The sequence below is a fragment of the Trachinotus anak genome, unplaced genomic scaffold (genome assembly GCF_046630095.1).
Source record: "Trachinotus anak isolate AG129_WGS33_773 ecotype Australia unplaced genomic scaffold, CSIRO_AGI_Tana_v1 ptg000007l, whole genome shotgun sequence".
Lineage (NCBI taxonomy): Eukaryota > Metazoa > Chordata > Actinopteri > Carangiformes > Carangidae > Trachinotus > Trachinotus anak.
This window is the reverse complement of record NW_027273858.1, coordinates 15,782,016-15,808,744: the sequence shown is the minus strand read 5'-3', so window position 1 is coordinate 15,808,744 and position 26,729 is coordinate 15,782,016. Positions and strand designations below refer to the sequence as shown.

The following is a 26,729-nucleotide window of genomic DNA, read 5'->3' as shown; positions in this document are numbered from 1 at the left end:
TTTGGTGCAGGGCACCCGGAGGATACTGCTACCAGCCTACCACCACCACTGCTTGCGTTTGCACAGAGAAGCGCGCCTGGTTGGACCGAAGCTGCAGTCTGCTCCACACTAACTGCATTGGCACAAGTGCAAGAGAAGATGCATCCATCATGAAACTATGCGCCGGCTGCTTTTCTCCTGAAACTCTGCCGTGGACCTGCAGACTCACATCCACAAGTGGAGCATCCAACCCCCCCCCTCCCACCTCACCTCACCTCACCCCCCCCAGCCACAGATAATATCACTTCACAACTACAATGAGACAACGTGGTGGCCTAACTGGAACAAATGTTGCCCGTGGAAGTGCGGCGAGAGAGCAGGACAGTGACTTCCAGGGGACACCTGCAGACGAGTGAATGCCGTCTCTGATGTGGAGCTTGTCGCTGTCCGACGAGAGAGTGGTGCTGAAATTTGGATGATGCCTGGCCAGCGACTGCAAGGCTGCCGCTCCCTGCACCTCAACGAGGACAACGGCCGCTTCGTGCTGCTCGCCGTCCTCATCGTACTGTACCTGCTGTGCGGCGCTGCGGTCTTCTCGGCCATAGAGAGGCCCTCGGAGCTGCGGGCTCACGGCCGCTGGAACGGGACGCTCCTCAACTTCAGTGAGACCTTCAACATCAGCCTGCAGGAGCTCAACTCCTTCCTGCGGGAGTACGAGGCTGCCATTGCCGCCGGGATCCGGGCTGACGCTCTGAGGCCACGATGGGATTTTACAGGGGCTTTTTATTTTGTTGGAACTGTGGTGTCGACTATAGGTGGGTGATCTATGCAGCATTCACTGATATTCCCTGACCTTTGCGTCCGTTTGGTGTCAGGCGTGGTGTCCACTCAGTACTTGTTGAAAAAACATGCAGTAGTCCATGTAGACGAGCCTGCAAGAAGCCTTGTGAAAAATAAATGAAAGGAAACTCCAATATTGCTCAGCTCACACCATTAAACACAAATCTTTTTAGTCTCAATAATGATTAAATGTGGGACCACATGACCTGATGAAGCCGCATTCAACACAAATGCATTGGAGAGTGGTTTATATTAATGTGGCTTCTGTTTGGTAAATAATCATATCATTACAGGCAGTCTGGGTGTCTAAAGCACTGGAGCTGCCATCCCCCTAGGCCGCTTTCTTTCCTCTGGCTTACATACAGAATAACAGATTAACATTTTTGGGTTTTTTTTGTTTTTTTTTTCCAGTCATGTGTTACATTTTGGCTATGAGGGACTTTGGCAACGGGGCCGACATCTGACTGGCCTGCCATTTGGAATGGCACTCTCATCCCTGGCTATAGGACAGCACCCATGGGTGCAGTCTTTTTTGCTACATTTCCATTCAAACCAGCAGGAATGTCAATGAGAAGCCCCGTCTGCTCCCCCTCGTTTAACATTTGCTGTGCAATAGGTCAGAAAAGAGCAAGTATCCCTCGCAGGGTATCCTGGGGGCCAGTGGTGTGGTGCACTGCATGCCTGATGGCTCCCTAACTCACTCTATTCCCGCCCTCCGCCCCCTGACACTTAGAGAGGTCCCACATACAGTGAGGGAGTGAGTGTGAATGGATGAACGAGCAAATGAACACACTCCAGGTAGTAATTTGAGCTGACAGCAGCAGTCTATCTCTGACCTTGCCCTCAACACACAAAGACACACATATATACACTTTGATACCCCCGGCACCTCACATTAATTGAAAACTGTAGGGAGGGGAGTGATAAGGAAAACTGATGGCTGTGTGTACGGTTGCACAGCGAGAATTGGATCCACGTGAGCAGAAAACCTGTCAGAACTTTATTTACCTCAGACCTGCAGGAGAGCTTTCCTGCCTCCTCCACTGTCTGCTCTCACATATAGAGGTGCACAAACGCAGAGCTCTCAGGGAGTCTGTGCTCTCAGCTCACACAGTCACAAGAGGGGAGGGGGGGGGGATCACAAACACAGCAGCTGTGTTTGTGAACATGTCTGTGGTAGGTTGAAATCCTTTGTGCTTCACTTGTCATGCAGCAGCTCAGTCTCCTAACAAGCAGATCATATAAACTGACTCAGCTGCTTAGGGGAAAAAAGGGTGATGTTGAGATTTTCTCCACAGTATTTGTCTTTTTCATTTGCACACATGTATTTCTGTCTGGATTTCCATCTCGCTTTGATCTCCGCTCCCCCACCCCACGGGCTTCTGTGCTACTTTTTCTGCATGCTTGTGAGCTGGTGATATAAAAGGGATTTGGGGGCCTCCCCGCACAACTCCCTATCAGAGCGGCATCCCCCTGCGCGTTCAGCACACTCCTCCCATACACTTCCAACCTCTGACTCTGCTGTGGCAAAAGCTTCAAATCAGCAGTGACACTTTGGTCCCCTTGATGTGCCTCCACAATATCGCTTTGAAGAATGAAAGTGAAGCTGTGGTCACTTGAGGCACTTGTTTACCCAGTGTTTCAGCCAGGCTCACTGGCCATGACTGCTGCACTTGGTGTGTTGTTTCACAATTTCAGAAAATATTGCAGGAAACATAAGGACAGAAGTGTATAGCAACTTTTTCTTAACTATGGTCTAAATAAAATCAGCTATTTAATGTTTTTCTCTAGTTCATCAGGGTTTTTTTTTTTCCTCATGAAAAGTATATTATCACAAGGTCCACTCATAGCTGCTGTGGATCTTCTGATCATATAACATCATGGTGTCACTTGGCAGATAGAGTAACCTAGTTGTCATAAAACTGTTGATGTTAAAATTTCCAATTTCAAGGGCTTGTCATCCATGTTAAACTTAAAAGTTGGCATACTACATTCATTCTTGACCTCAAAAATGGCAGCAAACAAAAACAAACTCTCTGCACTTTTCTGTAATTTTCAGTCGTAACACACAATCTTCCACAGATGTCGGTTGACTCACTCACGGTTGAATGTTGAGCAAGTACTTATTTTAACCCAAATAACAATATTTTCCTAAACCTAACCAAGTAGTTTTTGTGCCTAAACCAGGTGGTAACCCACCATGACGTCACCCATTGGTTTGTGAACTGCCGTTTTGAAGCCTCGAGTTTGTATTTTGGCCGTTGCCATCTTGGTTTTTTGAAACCAGAAGAAACCGTGTTTGAACAAAAAGGTGGAGATGAAGAGGAGGTGACTCTGACCTGCGCTGTCCTGTATCCTGATTGTCATGCAGGTCGCCGTATGTGGTACAGTCTGTCAATCACACGGTAGCCACTCCCTAATGCATATCCTGCTTTAAGGTTTATTTTCCTCTGAATGGGACCATGATTTAAAAAATGAACATCATGTTGTATTGAAGAAGACTTGAAACTAGCAATTGAGAACATAAACTAATTAGGAAAACGTTTACTGAGGTAATAAATCATGTCAGAAGTAAGGCCATTTCCCCATAGACTTCAAAAGAATAGAACTTCCCTTTGCAACCAGTGGAGTCGCCCCCTAATGGTCATTAGATAGAATGCAGGTTTAAGGCTCTTCTGCATTGGCTTCACTTTTCAGACCCAGACACTTCCCATTTTTATATACAGTCTAAACCTAACCATGCTTTGACTGTTATTATAGTAACCATGACAACCAAGGTCCAGTGCACCTGCCTCCATAGGAGCACTATTTCAGGAGACACTTCTATGGGTTATATCAGAGGGTTGAAAAAATATATAGTTGCACAGGTTGGAGGACTGGTTGCTTCAGAGACTCTTCACTCGTGGTGCAACCAGCAGGTTAAAGTTTTCCTGTAAAATATTTGAACGGGGCCAAATTATGTACAGACATTCATGGCCCCCAAAGAATGACACCAGACACCAGCTAGTTGGCATTTGCACTTGTGAATGAAATTTGGAACAAAATTCCTATTTCTCCTGTTTATGACCAAATACCTGCAAAACTTACATAATTTCCGAAAGCCTCAGTTGTCGTTTGTGTTTAGGTGTTTAGGATGTTCTTAGGATAGTGAACAAGGTAGCCTAAACATTATCTGTTAAGCACATGAATGTATGAGCAGAGCAACAAATTGCTGCTAATATTCCCCAGTGGCCATTCACGGTTTTGCAATGAAAAAATCCTCCTCAGCTCAAAAAACATTTTCCCCACATTATAAAAGAGATGTATGTAAAATTGATCACAGATCCCCTCAAGCTGCAAATATGGTCAATTATTAGTGTTCAACCTATGGATGTTTCATTGCAACAGAGTCTGGAAAAGCTATTTGTGTTACACTGTGATGTAAAGTGTACGGGTGTGTGGGAACATGTGAATCACTAATGCACACGTGCAGTGGGCTGCACTACCGCAAAGCAAACCCAGAAGCTAGAAAACACTTTTGGCTTTTGTGCTCGCCAAGCAGATTTCATACAAGTGAACAGGCGCCTTCTTTGAGTCCAGTATCCAATTCCTATAAGTGTTTTCTTGTGAGCGTGTTAGCATGTTGATGATAACATGTAGTTCAAAGCTCTTCTGTGCCTGAGTGCAGCCTCACAGAACTGCTAGCACGGCTGTAGACTCTTGTTTTTTTTCCCCTTTGTTGCATCCTGTTGACACACTGGTTTAAAGAGTTTGTTTTTGTCAGCATCTAACTTGGTTGTGTTGTCCTGCCCTACATATTCAGACACAGCTTTACTATTTGCATGCTCATTAAAGAGGGAATGGAGTCTGCTCTGTAAACAGAATTTCTATTAATAACAAAAGTTATTCATAACCCTCAAGGCTGATTGATGGCTGATTACTGCCAATTAGGACAGCACCGCAGCCGTTTGTGGGCCTGTACATCTTGTAAGGTGCTACAATGACATTTTGGAGAAATACTGTGTCAGTTTTGAAGCGCTAACAGGGCGAACACACATCTGAAATCAAGTATACTTCGTGATGTTTTTAACTTGTTCCGACTGAGTGGGACAAACCAGATAGGACAGTTAGCTGTTCGGCGGTTTTCCACATAATAATCCACCACAGGTTTGGATTGTGTTCTGGGCTATTTATTGCTGGGGATATAGACTCTGTCCTGTCTCTTCTTGCCCCTGGCAGCCACTGCAGCTTCTAGCTCCATCACACTCATATCCACCCACTCAGAGAAGTCACAAAGGCAAACCAGGCAAATAGGACAGTTTAACAAACAGCAGAAAACAGACCCGCATACAGTTCTTCCCTTTAATGAGGCCTGATTTAACCTCAGTGCAGTCCACAACTTGCAAAATGAGGAGAAATGCCAGAGGTGGGTGGAGTTAAGAGAAGATGAAATCCTGCTAAACCCCTGTCTGTGCTGTGCTGCAGCAACATGACAGTGCTCAGTATCCACCAGGACAGGCATCACAGACCACAAGACTGAAATGTGATCCTTAATACAAAGTAACCTCATTATAATGTATAGTTTAGGTTGACACTGTGAGAGAGGTGTTGCACTTTGTAGTGTTGCATCAGAGTGCATCAAAGACACACCTCAAAATTTAGCTCAAAGCTGCACTAATTAACATTTATATTTGATGATTTGATGATTATGTGTAATGTGAAAGGAGTCACTCATAGGGATGAACCCACAGAGAATTGTCACTTAAATCTCAGTGTCCCCCTCAGCTCTACAGAGCATTTTAACCTCTTTTAGCTCATTGTTTTGGTTTTACAGCCCACAACTTTGCTGTTTTGGCTCACTGTACACTACCTGCCCAGCACCAAACAGACAAAACAAACATAGTTAGCAACTAGCTGGCAAACATGAAGCATTCAGCAGCTAAAGAGCTAGAATTTTTTTTTTCTCAGGATTTGGTGGAGAGCAAAACTCTTAATGCCTCTTGAGGCTTAGGAAGAAAAGACTGTTGAAGTAATTTTTTTAATGCACCAGTGCAGTTTCCACATGCATCGAGTTGTAGGTTGTCACCTGTCAAAGATCCCAAGTTATCCTTATTGTACACGCACAAACATCCCAAAAAAATGGAGCTCCCCTCTCTGCTAGAGAGGCCCCAGCCTTTGTCAACAGGACACAACCACGTCCACGAAGATGACAGAAACGATCGTTGCAGCTCCTGGTGGTCAACCTAACGTCCAGCTGCCCCGAGCTGTAAGGAGAGATGTGTCTTCCCTGTCTATATTGTTCTAATTGAATTTTATTCTGATTTTAGTTTCAGCTAGTCAAACGCTGCTTGATATGCTTGACCTGACAGCACACCACTGCTGTATTGTCTCGTTCCAGTCAGTTGTGAGTACGTTTGAAATATTTACCCTTGCACCCTCATCATGTTAACAATTATATAGCTTTTAAGTTCAGATCACAAAAATGTGACTTCTCTTCAGGTGGTCTGAGACAGCACATTTGAGTTTGAAACATTGAGTGTTTTAACTTTATACTGTCTCTGTTATGACAGTCAGTTAGGACTGTAAAATCCAAGAGACAGTGCCCAAATACATAATTCATCCAACTTTGCAGACTTGGACTTTTTTTTTGTTTTTGTCAGGCTGTGTTTGGGATTTCGAGTTAATGTCCAAAGTTTGATTTAATCTCATAGCTCTACATCAGGCAAATCACCCTGTGAAACACGATGTGAAAATGCACTCTGCCAAATTTAATGAGACTGAACACCATATAGTGTCTGAGAAACAGATGTTACATGTTCACCAGGGAGACTACAGATTCCTGTTCGGGAGCGATGGATCTGACATGCATGTAATTATTTATCAGGTTTTGAATTCTAGCTATTACAAAATAATTATCTTGAAGTCTTCAGGTAAAAAGAATTGATTTGCTGTGATCAAAAAGTAACCACTGGTAGTCACACTAACGCTTTATGACTTTACATCAGTTCCTGAAATAAGTATGTTGTGAGAAAGAAATTACAATTTTGTTGACTCAAGATAAGCCCGTTATGTCATGATGGAAATTATAAAAACTATGATCACCCGTGTCCCCTCCTACAACTTGGACTTGGCAGTGTGAGTAAACAATTTGACCTAATGGGTTAATGGCTGTAATCCTCCACATCTTCTTGTGCCAATTTAAAAAGTGCTGATTTGGCTGGAGGGTCTCATTGATGCCCACTTGTGAGATTTGTGCGACTATTACACGCCTGTCTGACCAGGGCCAGTGAGTCTGGAGGAGAACTGCAAACCAAATTTGTTCTCTGTACTGTACAGTACTGCGTCTTGTAATTCATGTGTCTCTGAGGTTACAAGACAATGTCACCTCAGGCTGGTGGAGCGTGCGTTTGGCATTTAAGCATTGTGAAATGTCACATAATAGACTGAAGTGGATTCCTGAAGGCAGTCTGTGTTTTTGTTTTGATGTTGGGTTCTTATTTAGATTAACCGCTCGTTGCTGCCTCGCTGGGACAAAACCATCTGTGTTGTTGCTACTGTGTATGTTATGAATGTGCTTTCAGGAGGTGGGTGGTAAAGTCTTGCAATCTGTGAGAGCAGATTCATTGGTGCGCGGCGATGTTTGAGACTTGTTCTTGCCTTCTGTCTCTCACTTCAGCGCTGTTGCTCCACTGTCCCACACACACTGTTGACTCCTGTCTTACATCAATCTCAAATCTAACTACTTTGCTTCTATGTTCATAACTACCACAGTGCACTAATTTATTTGGATTCATTCACCGAGTCATTTTGATCTCCTGTTCACCTTATACAGTGTGTATCTGTCAGACAACACTGTAATTGTGTTAGACAATAGAAGATGCTCGTATTGCACAAGCAGTACATTTTGTAATGAGATGAAGATCCCTTTACAGGACCATCTGAAGCCGGTCAGTGTGACTCTATTGTCGACATAGTGTCTGCTGCCGTCTTTTCCTCGTCTCTATTCTTTAGATCTCCTGAGCTGCTCTGTGAAATCGCAGACTCAGAGGAAATGTCACTGTTAAAAATGGAAAAAAAACAAGGACCTTCAGTCACATGAAAGGCACGGGGGGGGGGGGGGTCTCTTTAGATTGTGTGGAGTCCAGATGCTCAGCACAACAAGTGTGTCCACAATACCAATGAATTAATGGAGCTGAATCGCTCCACTGTTGGATAGGAGCTGAAGAAGACTGTGTCTTTTTTTCTGGTCGTTGTGTACTGCTAGTTTCTGCCTTAAAGCTGCACTGATCAATATTTTTATAACGGAAAAACTGACCATGCGTTTTGTGACAGGTGTCACGTACAAATATCTTCATGTAACTTTTTTTTTCACATATGCAGTACTCCCCAACACCTGGAATATGAACATCTGGAAACAGCCTGTGATGTGTAAAATCTGAGGATTTACACTTTAAGTAAATTTCCAAATATTGGAGCTTAAAAGATAAAATAATGTAAAATAACTAATAATGCCTGTAGTTCTCTTCTGTCCAGTCGAGTCTACAGCCATGTTAGCGGCTCTGTGAGGCTGTATAGGCACAGTGATGTTTCCAGCTAGATGCCAATGTCCGCAAGTTAACGTGCTCACAGTGACAATGCTAACCTGCTGATGTTTAACAGGTATAATGTTTTCCATGTTGGCCATCTTAGTTTGGTATGTTAGCATCAAAATAAAGTAAAGCTGAGGCAGATGGGAATCTCGTTTCACTGGTATTTGGTCATAAACCAAAATATTAGTAGACAAATAGAAATTTTGACCTGATGATATTGCGAGATAAAAACTGAAGGGGCCATCAAAGTGATCATAAATCACCCTGTGTGCGTAAGGCAAACTTAGAGCGGAGCACAGGCTCCATCTTAGTTTACTGCTGCTGTACAGGCTGGCTAGACACACCTCTGCGCTCGCTGTGTCACAGTGGGTCATAAATCCACCCTGACTTGCTAAGGCGTACGCTCGCCTACATACAGTAACTCACAGACTCAAATCATCACGGTCAAGTGATTCCAAGATCATTTTAGAGAACACAGCAGATTTGCTGGGCTTCCTCCTCCTCAAACTGATTAGCATTTCACTGATTCTGCTCTTTGCACTGGCAAGGCAAAGACAGGATAAACTCATGTTCTTTGCACTGACCTGCTTTCCATCAGGAAAACATTTTAAATTTTGTCCTGGTGTTATTATTTTGACCATTATTTGACTATCATCAGTTTCACTGACAACCCAATTTGCACTGGTGCTGATGCCAATGCTGAGTTGCAGCTATGAGATTTTAAACTTTCCCCATAAGCAGAAAAGTCCCTCTCTAGAAACTTTTAGATGGTTGGCAACATCTCAGGCAGTAAAATCAGACACAACCTTGCCGTGGCAAAATGTTGCCATGTTCTAGAAAGCCTGCGTAGCAATTCCACTTCTGCACTTCTGTGGAACATTTATCTGCATCTTGGGGTCATGTATATAAATAGTTATCAATGTTAATAAGATAACAGCAAGTTGGCAAACAGCGCGATTTGTCAGCTGTCCATCTGTCTCTTTGTGTGAAGGAGGGGCTGCTTGTGTGAGAGCGGTGAGAGACAGGAGGACATGCTGCGATAGTGCATCTTTCAAATGCTTAAATGCAAACACGCTGGAATAGTATGAAATGTTCAATAGATGGATTCAGTGTCAGAATTGAGATTAATTGAAATTCTCACAAACACGCTAGCAGTGTAACTCGTGAGAGAAGAGGCCCACATGAATTTTGAGTGTGACCTTGAATCAGTGAGATGGTTGATCGCGATGATTAGATTACTAGATAAAAGAATTGACAGAGCACTGTGTCGTGGCTGGAGCTTGAGATCATGGGCTGCATACTATTGAGAGTCATGGGTGTTGCATGTTACACAGTTAAAGTACAGAGAGAAATGGTTAAAAATAGGTAATTACTGTATATACATGTAGTGTAAGCCACTTGTGTGCAATTTTTCCATGTAATCTGTTTGAATCAGAAGAAACCGTGCTCCTGATCCTTCTCTGTCTAAAGAATAATGTTCTTTCAGTAAAACCATTTGAGCTTCTCAGTGAATCCCCTGATATCCGTGGAAAACACCAGGATCACGCGTAGTTGGATGTGTGACATATATTTATCCTTATGCCAGCATTCACATATTATTCAGTTACCCCCAGAACGACAGCCTTTGCCAGAGTCTGACAGTCTCAGACTTGAAGTGGGTCCTCTCTGTTAATAGAGAGTAAAACATAATTTAATTATGAGCAACAGAGCATTGCCTCATCATTTCTCTGAGGCACCTTGCTGTGGTTTCTCTGTCTGTGATCCAAGATCATTATTGCAGTTGTCAGTAACTTATCAGTCCCTGACAGGAATCAGGCTTTTGCCCTGCCTTAAATTTCAAGGACTTGTGCTTTCACATTAGTGGTAATGAAAAACCATTAAATCGAAGGTCTACCAAACCTCAAGCATTCGTTCCCTGCAGGCATCTGATCTGACTGTTTTCATGTGAGATGCCTCAAAAACTGATGCAGCTACAGACATATTACTGCATTTAATGCAGCGTTTAACATGTTACTGTATGAGCACCTGTATTATCTATTATGCTGAACATGGAGGCTTATCACACTGATCTGTAGGTGATAGTGTTTCAAAAGCTCCACCAGAACAGGTGTGTTGACTTTGGGGAATAGTACAAGAGGGCTTTATGTAGCTACGCTTTTATTCAAACATTGACTGTGCATACAGTACAAGATAATAGGAAACACAAGGACATAGCCCTTAGATCCATCAGGGAGAAGCTATTAATCTGACGAGAGAATGACTCCTCAGTCACATGAAAGTCTCTGTTCCTGTGAAGCCACTTGACTCTCTTAATTTTACTTATTTAAGACTTGTCTTTCCTTCTATGTAAAATAATGAAAAACTGATCAAAAAATGAAGAAACGAAAGAATAAATGTTGGTGCAGATCCAAAGTCAGTGCAGCATATTTTTTTGACGATAAATCAATACGGGCAGCGGTGGACTCATCAATCCTCCTCGCTCTCTTTGCCAGTGAGATACAATTTAAAACACGCATCACTCGATTCAGTGAGGAAGGTGCAAAACGAATCACAAAATCAGAAAGAGTCTCATTGTCCAGGTTTGTGTTACCTTGTTACTTCTAACACCGTGTATCCATCTGAGCTGTTGCTTTTGTAATTTACATCCATATCGACCAGCTTTAATGGCTATATACAATATTTCATTATGATCGCCTCAGTCCATTATTTCTAATTATTGCACAGTCATGTACAGCATAAAACACTCATTATCAATGTTTTGACATGCAGAACACATACCATTAATGTATTACTTATAGTGTGTGTGTGTGTGTGTGTGTGTGTGTGTGTGTGTGTGTGTGTGTGTGTATGGATGAGCTGGGTTTAATATTTAAAGCCACATTGTTTTGCTTCAGGGCCTCACTGAATATTTTGGAGTATGTGTGGGCTTTGGGTCTGTTAATAGTATTTTTATAGCCTTTGTTTAATTTGGGCATGCAGCGCTCAGATCTCAAACTAACCTTGGCATGTACAGTATGTGATCTATTCTTTCATCTGCTTTTTGTGGACCTCTCAACATAGTGTGAATGTTCCTATTATTACCCAGTCTGCCAGTAATCCTGGCAGCTACTCAGCAGATGGCGTGATGCTGATGTCTCAGGTCTGGCCATGTTGCTGCTTCCTCAGCCCTCTATCCTTTCTGCAGACCCCCGCCACGCTGCCCCATGACTAATGATTTCCTGTTCGTCACCGAAATACAGTCATCAGAGGGACGGGCATGCGTGGCGTTTTCTGCTGCTGCTCTTATCAGGCCAATTTACGACTATTCCCACTAGTGGGACTCAGTTGGTTTGACTGGGAGCTTGTTTTTAAGCTCATTAATTGGGGACATGGGGAGGCAATAGGAGGCAGAGATTTGATTTTTGGTTTTCAAAACAGTCACATAATGAGTCTTTGGGTCCGTTTTCAGGCCTGCAGGGAGCTGTGTGTGGGGAGCTGTTGTCCTCGAGGACACACAGTGACCTTCAGACTGAGTGCTATTTAAAGACACAAGTGAATACAGTATGGTATATGTCCTTCGTTCAAACACATAAACATGGCTGTAAGTGCTTTTAGTTACCCTTTATTCTCATGTCCATTAGGAGAGTTTGCCCACTTGAGCTGAATCTATTGTATATTCCTGCTGCACCATGTGCTTCTTTAGCTTTTGCAGATTATTTCTGCTGGTCCTTGTATTCTCTCAATTATCAGCTGAACTCACTCACACTAGATGCAGACTGCTCTCATATGAGACTGAAATGTGCTCAGCTTTCTGATGGTTGGCCTTGTGCAGCTATTTTCCAGTAAAAATGAATCAATATTCCTTTGTTCAGGCTTTGTTTTGTAAAACATGTCAAGTGGGCTCTTAACAAAAAAGCCATAAACTCCAGGGTGAGCGTTCCCGAAAACTAACTCTACTACATGTAACAAGTATTAACAAAACAATTTTCTTGTTAAACTGAAAATTAAATAAGGTATCCTATTTGCCATGTGGTGTCTCCATAAATGTTTCCTCTTAGAAAATATTGTGATGAAATGATGTGCTAAAACTGCCATTTTAAAGGATAAGTCTGATGAAATGTTGCAAGTCAAGCATCAGTCTACATTTCTTTACTCGCCAAGAGCTGTCTCCTGGAAGGCAACATTAGTGTTAACTCTTGTTTTGCCTCTATTTCTATCGCTTCTTTTCTTCTACTGAAGTTAGCATGCTAACCAGCTAGCTCTGGTCTGACCAGACAGTCTCATCACTTTCCGATACCTAGGCAACTATAGCATCTGGGCATCTGGGCATATCATAACCTCTTGTCTTGTAAATGCAACAGTGGCTGAAGCTCTTGCCGAGACTGGAAAGTAAACAGCTGTTAATGCTAACGTTGGCAATGTATCAATTTTAAAACTCACAAATAGTTCCTTTAATGCAGTTATGCAAGTTGAACTATTCAAAATCAAATAGAAATGATTCAAATTCAGTTTCTAGTGACACATATTTCTGCCTGAACACTTTCTGTCCTCCTCATGGATGGAGTGGAAGTGTCTAGTTTCCCCAGTCAAAGGCAAAATGCCAGATCTTAACTGAGCACAAATAGACTTCAGGCTCTGCTCAGTCTGCTCTGTCTTGGGACAGTAAGTGTGTTTAATAACACAATATGTTCTCACTTTGGTTTGCTCGATAATTTCTTCTGACCATTTTTCTTTATATTTTTCAAATAGCAGACGAAATTACGAACACAACAAGGCGATTTATTTCTGAATATACTGTATACTGTAAACTGAAGTCCACCTGCCTATGGATAATTATTTAAGCAATCCCAATGAAAGACTTCTTTAGTAAGTCTATTGTCAGGCATGTTAATTCATCTATTACACAGTTACACCATGTCACCCTTGTGCCTAACTCCACATGACTCCTATATCACCACATATGAACAGTTTTGGGACCATGTGATACAAACCCCCAAAAAGCCACCCTTAGTTCCGTGTTGCATTTTATCACTGTTTACATTTACAACCCAGAACTGGACAGACACAAGATTTAAACAGTTGAATGTACATACTTTATTGTTACCAAGATTTTTACAAGACTTAATCTTATTCAGAAAGAGCCGCAGAGCCCTAACAGCAGAGTCTGTCAGGACTCTCATTCATCTCTCAAAAAAATGATCATCTAAAACCATGAAAACCATCTGGCAAATGAACAGAATCACTATGAAATACAAACTTGGATATCCCCTTTTCTCTGTAATACACGATCCGAGTTTAATCTTTATTTATACATTTTATAGTTTATCTGTACAATATTTACTCTGAAGATCCTGTTCAGTCTCTGCCAGAGGAAGTATATCAACTGCAGAAAAGAAAAGTATCAACTTTCAAAGTCTCACCCCAACACCTGCTGCTTAATTTTAGCCAACCTGTTTTTAGTCATTAATTTGCACATGATACTGAGATTCAATAGAGAGCTTTCACAGTTTTATTACATTCCTCACCAATGCTAGATTTCAGTAGTTTGAAGCTAAGGAGATACACTATCAAAAGCCTCCTGGAGATTGAAAAAGCTCGTATGAATGGTTGCAGGAGTGCACAGTGAGAAATGGCTTGAATTAAACTGAGACTTGAAGTGAGCACTGAGAAGTTTCCCCCTTCAAAAGATGAATCTGAAAACAGTCCTTTGGTGTCAAACTCCTCACATACATCATTCAGCACGGTGAAGGTCGAACATTCAATTGAACTGAAAATAAACTAAACATATTTTAGAGTGGAAGGGGAACAGCCTTTATGTGTAAAAAAAAATCAACTTGTAGAGATTGCAACTAGCCAGAACATCTATTCAGTAACAGGTGCAGGTGAGCCGACTTTATGTATAGGTTATGTATGCACTTAAAGCCCAAACAGAGGGGTTGGGGCTGAGGCCGATATTGATACTTGTTTTTTATTATGTATATTCAACATAAACTAACGTTTATAAATTTGATTAATAAAGAATTTAAACCATGATAAGTACTGAGTAGGTCATTTAATAGTTTGGTGTATTTTTATGGACAAACTGAGACAGTATTTCTAAATGATCTCAGACTTCACACCTCAGACAGTGAGGGCCCAGGATGTGTAAGAAGTAATATAAAATACTGACTGGAGCTTCAGACCAGGAGAAAACAAACTGTTGCAAAAACAACATTGATCCATATCAAGATCTGCAATTTTTCCCTCAGTAACTTCAATAGCAACTCTATCAGAAAGTTCTACAGGCCTGAAACTACACTACAGTTTAAAATTGAGCTTCAACTGCAAAGTACGACTGCTCTCTCTCTCCCCCTCTCTCTCAGTATCTTCACTGACTGAGACAAAGAAACCAGGTGAGAATTTCTCATTTGACCTGGAGAAACTTTTTTTTAGCACTGTGTGTGTGTGTGTGTGTGTGTGTGCTTGTGCAGCCAACGCAGTTCAGTGCAGCCCTTTGCAACCCAGCAGTGCACCTGTGCAGCGCAGCAGCAGAACACTGTTCAGGGTCTCGTAGATGCCCTTTACTCTGCAGTCACAGAGATAAAGTCTCTCAAAGAGGAAAATAAGGTTCTAGTTAACCTCGTGGAAATTTGATGGAGGCAGATGGAGAGCCATGTCCCAAGAGGAGCTCGGGACAAAAAGATGAGCTCCTCAGAAGGATCACCAGGAAAAAGCAGGGTCGCCTCAAAGCCTACGCAGATTGTCTGGCCCTGCTGGCTCAGACAGGCACAGAGCTAAGGAGCAGTGAAGAGCAGGTGTGACACACTGGAGGCAACCTGAGGTGACTCTGAGACAGGAAAACTGGAGGAGGAAAGTGCAGGAGGAGGAACTGGAGGAGAACAAGATAAACCAGCAGAAGAAAAACAGTATTCGAATGGAAGTAGAGGAGAGCAAGTTTCAAAAGGAAGAAAAAGATGGAGAACAAAGACAATGAGGAGGTGAGGAGGAGACAAAAAGGAGTGAAGATAAATGAATCAGACAAAAAAAGCCAAAGAAGAAAAGGGGGTAGATAGGGAAGAAGAGGAGTTAATTACAGCAGAGTAAATACCTTACCCACTGCCCATTCCCCCCTTCCCTGTTCCTAGCCTTTATCCACCCCTGCCCCCTTTTCTCCCACCCCTCAAGTGATTTACATCTGTCTGTGTTTGCCTTTCTGAATACAAATACAGGATCCATGCCTCTTATCATATACTGCAGTATTACAGTGTTTGGTTTACAGTTTGTTTCATAGGAACAGATCAAATGATAATGTTCTCCTTCTATCTTTACATATGTCACTTGTTTTAGACTTGAAGTAGACAAGAGGAGTTGACATATTGTGAATCTTGGAGGTTATGGAAAAACAGTCCGTTTTCTCTGGGAATTTGTCTTTCAAGTCTGTTTGTGACTCATTTTGGTGATTAAATTAGTGTTGATGCCCTAAAAGAGCACTGGTTTGGCATGGATTACTCAGCCAAAAATAGAATATCATATGGATGATTAAAACAGCCCTATCATTAACGGTGATACCTGCATCTGTTTTCCTCACTGTTCTATTCTACTTCCACCTCTGGACTTACAGTCTCCTAAAAGCCTCATACAATCTATAATACACTCCAGTCTGCGTACTTTGTCTTTTCTTGGTTTTGGGCTTTTTTATACTGTATGCTGAGACAACATTTCCTGGTCCAACATGCATCCATGCACAAGATGTTTTTCCAGGTTTGGTGTAGAAGACACTGGACAGGACTGAAAAAAGGGAATACAGCATAATACCCTCATGTAATGATCTGCACCTACAAAACTCCTTCCCACTGCACCTGCCTTTTCTCAAGCACTAATCAAACCACTCCAAGATTACAAGTCAACTTTGTTCACAAAATATCCCAAAATATACACCAAGGATTGTCATATCATCTGCTGAGCAAAATCATGCTGCCCAGAGCACTTAATCCTTGTAGTTAAGTTGACAGCATGTCCTTTAATGTAGCACCACTCAAACAAGCTGACAATTGCACTGTGAAGTTGTTTAGGCGCTGAAAGGATGGGCCCCATATGTTGTCACTCTGTTAACTTTCCAAAGCATAAGGAAAACTCTCCTGCATTTTCTCAACTTGAATAGTTGTATTAAAAAACTGAACCCAAATAATTAAATTGAATCCATTTACTCTGAGACTGAATGTGACGCTCACTGAAGATTCAACTGCATATACCTCCACATTCAGTCCTCACAGTTCAAATTCAGTTCTTGCAGTTCAGTTTCTGCTACTTGGACACACATGTGGTCATTGAGCAAGGGTCCTTCTCATGTTTTTGAGCTGTAACACCTACAGAATGAACTGAATATAGATTAACACACGTCAACATCTCACCAGGGCAAATTTCCCTCCCTGAGCTGAGGAGCGTTTGAACAATGCACTTTAGATTATTTAATGACACAGTTAGCTCTTTTGTGCTGTGAGCTTTCCAGATAATGAAATACTTGTTGAGTTGTATAGATTTCGTACAGTCCTCCTTCAGTCAGAGTGGCTCTTTGGTGCAAAACTGTACTGTGCAAAAAGGTCTACTTAGTGTAACGAAAGAAATGCAGAGCATTCACGAAGTCCATCAATAATTCTATTAGCAATGCTCTCAGTAATTTGTGCTATTTAGGTCCCGACTTTACTACAACTTAATGAGCCATTGTACTTACCGTTGGTCTTTAATGGGAGCTGCTCAGTCTAAATTGTGTCAGCTCTCCGATTGTGTGATTTAAACTTGACCACAGGTGATAAAAACTGACCTAAACACTGAAATCACTACAGTCCACTAACAATCTGTTTGGGTCTTTCCTGCATTTCATTTCCCCACAGTCTGATAACCATCAGAGCAGCTTCTTCTCCTCTTAAAACTGTCAAATGGTAATTAATGGATTCTAATGGCACCATTTCCATCACTCTCCTACTGGTTGAATCTCTAGAGTGTAATTACCTGTGTAAGCATCATTAGCCATTAGAGCACAACATCATTTTCTATTTTGTGTTGAGCATACTTTATTTAATGTTAATGGATAAATACTCTCCCTGGGCTCTGATTGAATTGGATTAGTACACATATGATTTCCTGTTTAATTGTGCTGAATTAAATGAGTCGTCCTGGCTTGGGCAGAGTGGAAAGATTGAAGTGTTCGCTGAGGTCAGCAGCAGCATCACTGGTCTGGACTGGTGACATGGGTTGTATCCTTTAATTAAGAGTTTTAACGAAGAAATGAAGAAGACTTTGTGGACATTGTCACACAGCGTTTGCATCTTTTTCTTCAGCCCGCCTGTCCTTTGCTTTCTATTATTGTTCTGTTTTCCCTAATGCGTCTTGACACAGTAGTCTGGAGTAATGGCTCTGAAATGCTACACTGAATCGATGCCTGGTGTCTTTGCCTCTCTTAGGTAATTTACTTGGTAATGAGAGACGGTGCAGAAGACTGTCTACGCACGCTGAGAAGATGTAATCTGTTTTCTCTATGATTCAGTTGGGTTAGACAGACTTAGGTTGCTAATTAATTAACTACAAAACAGGAAAATAAGATTTCCCTGAAGGGCTTAATTTAGGCGATCTCTGCCCCTCACCTTCCTATAAGTCCACAGTGCCCCATTGTGTGTTACTGAACTACTGTATGTCACGGTCTTTGACAAAACCAGGTAATTCACTGTCTGATGTAATGTTTAAAACCTACAGGAGTCTATCTCTGTGTGTGTAAGGCCATAAGGTGTGTGTGTGTGTGTGTACATGTGCGGACATGTGGGGATATATTTCCTCTTGCCTCTAAAAAACAATCTGTATCAATCAGTGTTGATCTAAATGACCCAGCGTGTCAACAGCAAACCTTCATGAGAGTGGTTTTCAGTGCGAGAGATAAGGTCAAAAAAGCCATTTTGGGTATCATAAAGGACGTATTGGCTAGATATTGATGTCATTTATTACCTGACAAGGATGGTTACAGACGGGCTGGTGGAAAAGGGGAGAAAAGCGCTGCCCTAATGCTCCGAGCAGACTGAAATGGAGGATAGCCATGATGGAAGAATCAATTAACCTTGGCCTGGAAGTGAACTGGTTGATCTTTCAGCACGATTTTATTTGTTGACAAATATACCATCTGCCGTTCTGTGGATAAGGGGTATGACACTGTGTGTGTGTGTGTGTGTGTGTGTGTGTGTGTGTGTGTGTGTGTGTGTGTGTGTGTTTAAGTGTGTGCGCTCACACTGGCTCTGGGATAGAGGTATGAGTACTGAATGTGTGCATACAAATAAGCATATATATATAATGTAAGAGCAGAGAATTTGCACATGAAAAATCAAACATCAGTAGATGTGTAGTGTATGTGTGAAAAGTCTCATACTGACAGATGCATTTGCTGTTTTCTACATGTTACATGTTTTACATTAAACCTTGATGTTTTGTACTGATATAAGCAATTATGCTATAAACCAGGGTCTCCAAAGCAGGAAGTGTATCCAACACATGGGTCCCAGGAGAAATGAATGGTCACAAAGAACAAAAATATATATATTACACAAGATCATGTATATTTTTTTGTGACTTGACAGCTTTTTGTGCTTTTTACTGATGAAAATATCGGTGTGTCGGTCGGTTGGTCCACCACTTAGGTCTGAAATACTTCAACAACTGTTTGATGGATTGCCATGAAATTTTGTACAGACATTCATTTATAGCTACACCTCTGCTCCTTGCAGTTGGAGTGCTGAAAGAATTTATTTTATCACTTGACCTCACGAGAAAGAATAATATACTCAGACACTCAACAGCAAATGCTAACACTATGGGCTGCAGCTGTAAAGCCAGAGCCGCATCTGTGACACTCCTTGAGATTGAGAAGTGCTCCTTCAGCACGCAGCAGAATCCATAAACATCCTCTCCTCTCCTCTCCTCTCCTCTCCTCTCATATCCCCTTCCTCAGCTTGAACACTCAATGTAATTGACTAAGAAATCAGAAGATAGCAGGAAGCCAAATCACACAGTACTGAAATTAAAATATTCAGAGGGCTTACCTAAGCTTACTCATGGCATCCCCCTCCCCTCCATATAACGCCTATGTCCTTGTTTTTTCAGTTCCACCAACAGCACTAACAGCAGATACTGCACATACAATACCATGTAGCTTTCCACATTTCAAATATAGCTTGATATCATCTAACCTACTGTGTGTCAGTGCAGTATTTAAAGTTCCCGAATGAATGCTGATAACATTCAGTAAAAGATGCAGTGGTAGACTGTAGATATAACTCTTCTTTGAATTATATAAGATCTACACAGAGGTCCTTACAGGCAGTAAACATATATTTTATTTTGTTTTATTTCTAATAACTGTAATACCAGCTTCACATTTACACCATTTTTTCTATTTTCCCTTATTCTCTGTCACTTCACAAAATGCATCTTCATTTGCAAGGCAAATTATTTTTTTAAATTATGCCATAGTCACTTTTTATCTTCTTCTCATTACTATGACTATACATTATCTCATCTTCCAGAGAAAGCTTACAGTCTTGTATCAGCATCAACAGTTATTATCCAGTATTTTCTGCATATTACTTGTGTGCACTCCACTCAATCCCAGCTTTTACATTTTTTTTTTTATTACTTGCACAAATGTTTACAAATAAGACATAAGCCTCATTTAAAACCCTCATTTGGATTTAAGGTTGTTTTGCTTTCATGCAACATTTCCCTCATCTCAAACAAGAGATAATTCCTTGTAAGGAAACTGAGGACATCTTGCAGGTGAAAATCTGTTTTTGGCCACACTGAGGGGACTAACTGTTTGATATCCCTGCTTTCTCCCTGCAGGTTTTGGGATGACAACACCTGTGACGGTTGCAGGCAAGGTGTTCCTGATCTTTTATGGGCTTCTGGGCTGTGCTGCCACCATCCTCTTCTTTAACCTTTTCCTGGAACGCATCATCACACTGCTGGCCGTGGTGATGAAGGCTGTGAGGGAGCGGCGAATCAGGAACAGTGGTATACTTCCACCAGGCATCCGCCATGATTTCTCAGCCTACTCCCTCCCAGGCTGGAAGCCCTCTGTGTACCATGTGATGCTGATTCTCGGCCTGTCAGCCATCACTATCTCCTGCTGTGCATCAGCCATGTACACCCCCGTGGAGGGTTGGGCGTACTTGGACTCGCTCTACTTCTGCTTTGTCACCTTCAGCACCATTGGCTTTGGGGACTTTGTCAGCAGCCAGAGTGCTGCTTACGAATACCAAAGCCTCTACAGGGTGGCCAACTTCCTCTTCATGCTAATGGGTGTGTGCTGCATCTACTCGCTCTTTAATGTGATCTCTATTGTCATCAAGCAGGTGCTCAACTGGATGCTGGAGAAAATGAGCTGCTTGTTTTGCCAGCGCTGCAATAAGGCCAACGCCTTCCTGGGAAGACGCAATGCCATCCGCCCAGGCTCCAGGAGACGCAAGGGTCGGCTTGGCCAGCCGCCCGACTCGGATGGACCTTGTGATAGTGACACTGAGGGACGCAGACTATCAGGGGAGATGATCTCTATGAAAGACCTGGCAGCATCTAACAAGGTGTCACTGGCCATCATGCAGAAGCAGCTGTCTGAGTCGGCAAACGGATATCCTAGGACAGTCTGTGGCAGCTCGCGCCATAACGGTTTCTCTGGGGGGGTTGGTGCCCTCGGTATCATGAACAACAGGCTGGCAGAGACAAGTAACTCCAGGTAGAAGGTAGAGGACACAGTGAGATAGGAAACAAATCATGGGAGCTCTTTATTCTCATACTGTGTAACAAACACTGAGGTTTATTGCCATAGAAAAAATACAAGGCTTTTGAAATGGATTGCAAGTCTACCTTGTTATGCATGACACTTATGATTTTTTTTGGATTCTTGTGGAATAACAAGCCTGTGGCGGTGATACAGGTAATGATGCTGATGGTTTTGGTGATGATGATGGCATGAAGCGAGAACCTCAGAGTCGACAAAAAAAAACATAAGTTGATGTGGAAGCATGGGGACCACCCATCGGCCATTTCATTAACCTCAACCCCAACCCAGAACAAATCACTGAATATCTCTTAAATATCAGTGTTAGTCTGCAGAGGAAATAGTCTGTTATACACGCTCAATATATTGGACTGAAATGTTGTGCTGTAAAGGAGCCAAGGGAAGCATACAGTGTAACCTTTACTGTTTGGGGGTTTTGCCAGTTTATTTGTATGTACATATTGAATGCTGATACAAACATGACAAGCGTGATCACTGAATGATATAGCACATACTGATCTATGCATTATACTTTTCATGCATTTCTTTGCACCATGTATAGACCTTTTATTGATTGTGCAAACCCCATTCCTTCTTGACATGGGTCAAGTTTTACCCTCAGGTGATTAATTTCATTTCTGGGGGCAAGTGTGGAAAGAGGAGTTTCTAAGCATGGCCGTGATGTAGCTGATTTCAACAGGGCTGTAGCGAGGGGAGGATTTCAAGTGCGCCACAATAAGGGGCTGCAAAGAGTAGTTTCCCTTTCCTCAAGATGGAAAAAAGAGCATAGTTGAAGAATTTAAATCCATTTGTCATGAGAGAGGAACTGGCTTTCTTTATCAGCTGAGACCATGCTTTGCTGGCCCAAGATGTTGACTTGAAGGGTAAAAGAAGGCACCTTCCAACTCTTTCTCTCTGTTCTTTTTCAAGCTTACAGCCGTCTGCAAGGAAAACAACTGATAAAGGCTTGCAATGTATTAATTACTCGTTGAATGCAGAATGTAGCCTTATGTGTTTGTAAAACAGAATAAATGAAAAGTAAGTTTATGTTTGTTTGAAGTGAAATATAGGGGAGTGGAGGGAGGTGGAGTGGAGGCAAAATATGGATGGTTTCATCCCGCAGGCGCATTATGTTAAATGATGCAGATTGAAAGCTGGGTCAATCTCAGATGCTGCAGTAGAAAACAAAACCCTAAAGGATTCTCTCACTTGCATTGATTTATCTTATGTGGCAATTTTTTGTTTTCCTCAAGGGAGACTTCTTTGCAGATGCATGGCTCTCACTGTAAAACAAAGCTTGATACAAAATTCTGCAGAGGCAGATTTCAGCGTAAATGTGTAGCCGAGGTTTAACGGATGGAGGGTGTTTGTGGAGGATACGGTGCTACCCTGTCAGGCTGCGCGATCAATGTCCGTGTTGCCGGTAACTATCTCTTCCAAGGCATCTGTGATTTAAAGCCGTGCGATGGTGTTTGATGTTCGTAAACAGCAAGACAGAGGAGAAGATGCTGGTAGTCAAACCGTCCGGGAGATGGTGATGAAAGAAGAGAACTAGAGAGAGGGGCTGGTGACAGCAGCAGTGGTAGAAGAGGAGGTGTTAATCGACTCCCTTCAGATCCAAATTCATACCCATTATAAATCAACAGCCTCTCTCAGCCAAGGGCTCAACTTTTCCTGGCATCTATCTACAGCATCTAATATCCTCCCAGGTCGCTCACTTCCTTTTCCCTGTCATGTCTGCATTCATTTCACACACACTGCACCAAAACCCTCCTGCTTCCTTTTTACTTGAGGATCTCGGCTCTCTCCTCACGCTCATCACCCTTATACTGTGAATATGAGACATGTCATAAATGTGTGTGTATATATATATATATATAAATATAGCGCTGGAACGTCTTAAAAAGCGCTTTAACAATAAGGCGTGACTTGGAACTGGGTCTATACTTTGTTGATTTTCATCATTTCAGAGCGTAGAGCTGAATAATTTCCCTTACTCCCCAGTTCTCACCAAGAGGAATAGAGAAAATGACTCAGGTAGTTAAATCTTCAGGCTTGTCTTAGTTTTTCCTGCATGCCATTATGGTAAAGCCATACAAAATAGATGTATATAAAACAGAGGACTCTTTAAAGTCTATTTTTCTACATATAGCTTTCAAATATCTACATGTGGATGACTGACAAAGTCTCACTGTCATGTCTCTTACACAATCAGTCAACAGATTGATGAGATGCAGCAGTCAGACTCTTAAAATATGAGAGTCACACAGTGAACACAAGGTTTTCCAGGTGTGAAAGAAGATTGTGAGAGTTTTGGAAATACTCATATTCGCTTTGTTGCAGACAGTTTGATGAGAAGATTGATACCACTATCAGTGTAGCAAGTATGAACATGGAGCTGGTTAGCTTAGCATAAACACAGGAGCTATTTAGTCGAAAAACTTCAGTGAGTGTTTTTTACTCTTTCTTTTGCCGCTGATGAGATATAATGTGTTTATTTGTTAGCTTTAGATGAGGTGATGGGCGGATTTTTTTGCCTTTGGGTAGAGCCAGGCTAGCTGTTTCCCTTAGTTTCCAGTATTTATGCTATGGAAAGCGAGCTTCGCCACACGTTCTTGACAATAGCCCTCTGCTGGTTACCCAGCAACTGGTGACACTCACCACCCCCTCCAGAAAGCATCAGAGTCAGGCTGCCTGTTTCCCCATACTTCCTGTTTAATGCTATGCTAACTTCCTGGCTATGTCCTAAGATGATAAAATCTGCCTAGCATCAACACATTATACCTCAGCGTCTAGTTTTATGACTTCCAGCTGTTGTCCCAATTTTCTGTCTTTATGCAAAGCTAAGCTAACTGGCTGCCGGCTCTAGCTTCAAGAATAGCCTGTGTGTATTTCCCAAAAATGTCAATTTATTCCTTCAACAATTCCCAACGGAGTGGCTCATGAGCGGCAGAGTGAGCGTATATTGGCAACGATGATGTGAAGCTGGCAGCACCAGGGGCGGATCATGTGTTGCCACACTGTTTTTAGCTGTGACATTGAGGCCATTGAAAAGTGACAAACCCTGGGACATTTGAGGAGGAGTATGGGCTTGCTGTAGCAAATGACATACTGTAGTTTGAATTCACTGGTGTTTCCCTGCTGAAGTATGTCACCAAGGGAGGGAGTTCTGCTGGCACATTTCTATAGTAATGATTCCTGAATGATGTTATATGTGAACCTTCATTTTCCCCCTGAGGCTTAAAGTGGTAGTGGCAGAGGTTTCAGGATTGCTTACTGATTTTTAAAAGCCCCTCTTGCCATCAGCTGCACTGTATCCTCGACCTTACTTTTGACAAGGAGCATGTGTGTGTGAATGCTTTTGTGTGTCCAAACCAGTGTGTAAAAGACTGATAATGAGAAATAAGGGACTGTGAATGTTATCTTAAATGCTTCCCTAAACATAAGTCCCCCAGAAGTTATTTGACTCAATATAATATCCATTAAAATGTATTTTCCTTAAGCCTGAAACACATCAAGCTTTTAAGACATTGAATATAGTATTTAGAGTAATGTTTGCTCACCTAAAATGCATGCATGTCTTGAAATCAATTGCCTTACTTTAGTCCTTGCATATTACAAAAAACGTTCCTTACTGAAAAGATTATAGTGTTTAGAGCTTGTGTGTTGTACTATACAATCCTTTTGCATTTTGCAAAATTGATCTCCATTGATTGCAATGGTTTTAACTGCTCCACTGTCCTCTGTATCTTCTGTAAGAGGAGATAGGTGGTCTTAGGATTTAATGTATGTTTGTATTTGTTATAAGCAGAAATGCCTCTTTGATGTGATATCACTGATTTTTCTTTTAAGTGTAATTAATTGCTCTCATGTTCTCGTCAAACACGAAATTAGACTGAAGTGATGCAAAATTTTAAAGCCCACATTGTTTGTACATAATAAGGGTAAACATAGCAGATTTGGATCACAGCACTGCGTTAAATTGTCAGCATTAATTCAGTCTTAAATTGTTGAAATCAACACTGCCAGTGTTTATTCCAGTCAACACATATTCTACTGTATTCACACTGGAAATTCTGCTCTGTAGTGAACAGCACTTTGACTGTAAAATAGCCCATTAAAATGTCATGCTCTATAGCCATTACAAGCCCCATAATAAAACAATTTGTTTGAAATAAGCAGCGACTGGAGATGTTGTTAGTGTTGATCTTGAAGGCTGTTGATGGTGCTAATGGCATTATCATTTATTCAGCAAAGTTATTATTTCTTTGTGACACAGTATGATTCACAACACTGTGCTCTCTCCACTTTCCTCTGAGGAAGGGTGCGTGAACTCTTTCATATTTTGACACTGTTAACGCCGCTCGTTTCAGGAACAAAATGTATTTATACTAATTTGGCTAGAGCACACTGGAAATGGCTGTTACCAGCGGGCAGGTAAACAGCTGAGTGGCTCAGTAACAGGATGATGTATTACAGCCGTGCTTGGCTGCTTCTGATCTTTAACAAAAGTCACATTGTTGGCTTTGATCTGGGGTTTAATTTCCAAATCCACGGGACATATATGCTTATATATATGTTTTTTTTATTTATATATAGATGTGAAGACAGGTGATATGAAGCCACAAACTACACAGATCTCAATAAAAGCTTCAGGTGTCTGTAATCCACAGTTATGTTGACCTTTGCCTCTATCGGTACCGACAACTACACTTTGGTGTGTGTCTCATGTTGCTTGCATTGTGGTGTAACATCCCGTTAATGTATGCAAATTAATTCTGTTTGCAAGTTGCACATTTATACCAATGATTGTACTTTTATATTTATGTAATTAAAAGTATTACATGAAACAAGAGGGGGTTCCATTAAACACTGATATTTACTGATGTTCCCTTGCTTTTCCTAATGATTATTGTCTATGGACAACCTAACACTATATCCACTGGGATCAATTACGCACATTGAATGATTTGGATAAAGTGAGGCATCCCTATTTGCTTCACTTCTTAGCCACTTCTGTTTAAGTGCCAAGTCAGATAAAGCAATAAAGTTTAGAAAAGAGTTTCCCAGCCGTTACGACTTGGATGATGAATGTTCTTTATGAGGCAGGAATTTGATAACTCCAGTATGACTGCAGCATAAAGTTCATCAGGAGCTACTCATTACTTGCTATTGCTACTCAGAAAGCATTCAGATTAACAGCTGTTTACGTTCCAGTCTAAAAGAAACATCGCAAGTTCAGCCTCAAACTGCAGTTTCCTGTCTTTATGCTAAGCTAAACGCCTGCTATCTGTAGCTTTATATTTAGCTTACAGAATAAGAATGGTATCAATTTTGTGATCTAACCCTTGGCAAAAAAGTCATAAGTTAGAACTTATAAACCCTTTGTAAAGGCTGTCTTATTAGAGAGTGATGCCACAGTTAGATTAAACTTGATAACAAGGTCAGACTATGTGAAAATTCATAATTACATGCTGCTAGAGCAGTGTTGCAAAACTGCAAAAACACTGTTGAGCTGCATAACTGACACAAACAGAAAACCTCAGTGACTGCAGTCTGAAATTAACTAG

General features: G+C 41.6%; 1 protein-coding gene across 1 annotated transcript; it reads left to right on the top strand.

The window, feature by feature from the left end:
- Nucleotides 1-230: 230 nt before the first annotated feature.
- On the top strand, nucleotides 231-26,382 carry kcnk12 (potassium channel, subfamily K, member 12). Its single transcript, XM_071480966.1, has 2 exons — nucleotides 231-794; nucleotides 20,226-26,382. The coding sequence occupies exons 1-2, from the start codon at nucleotides 455-457 to the stop codon at nucleotides 21,116-21,118; spliced, it is 1,233 nt and encodes a 410-aa protein (XP_071337067.1). The 5' UTR covers nucleotides 231-454; the 3' UTR covers nucleotides 21,119-26,382.
- The last annotated feature ends 347 nt before the right edge of the window (nucleotides 26,383-26,729 follow it).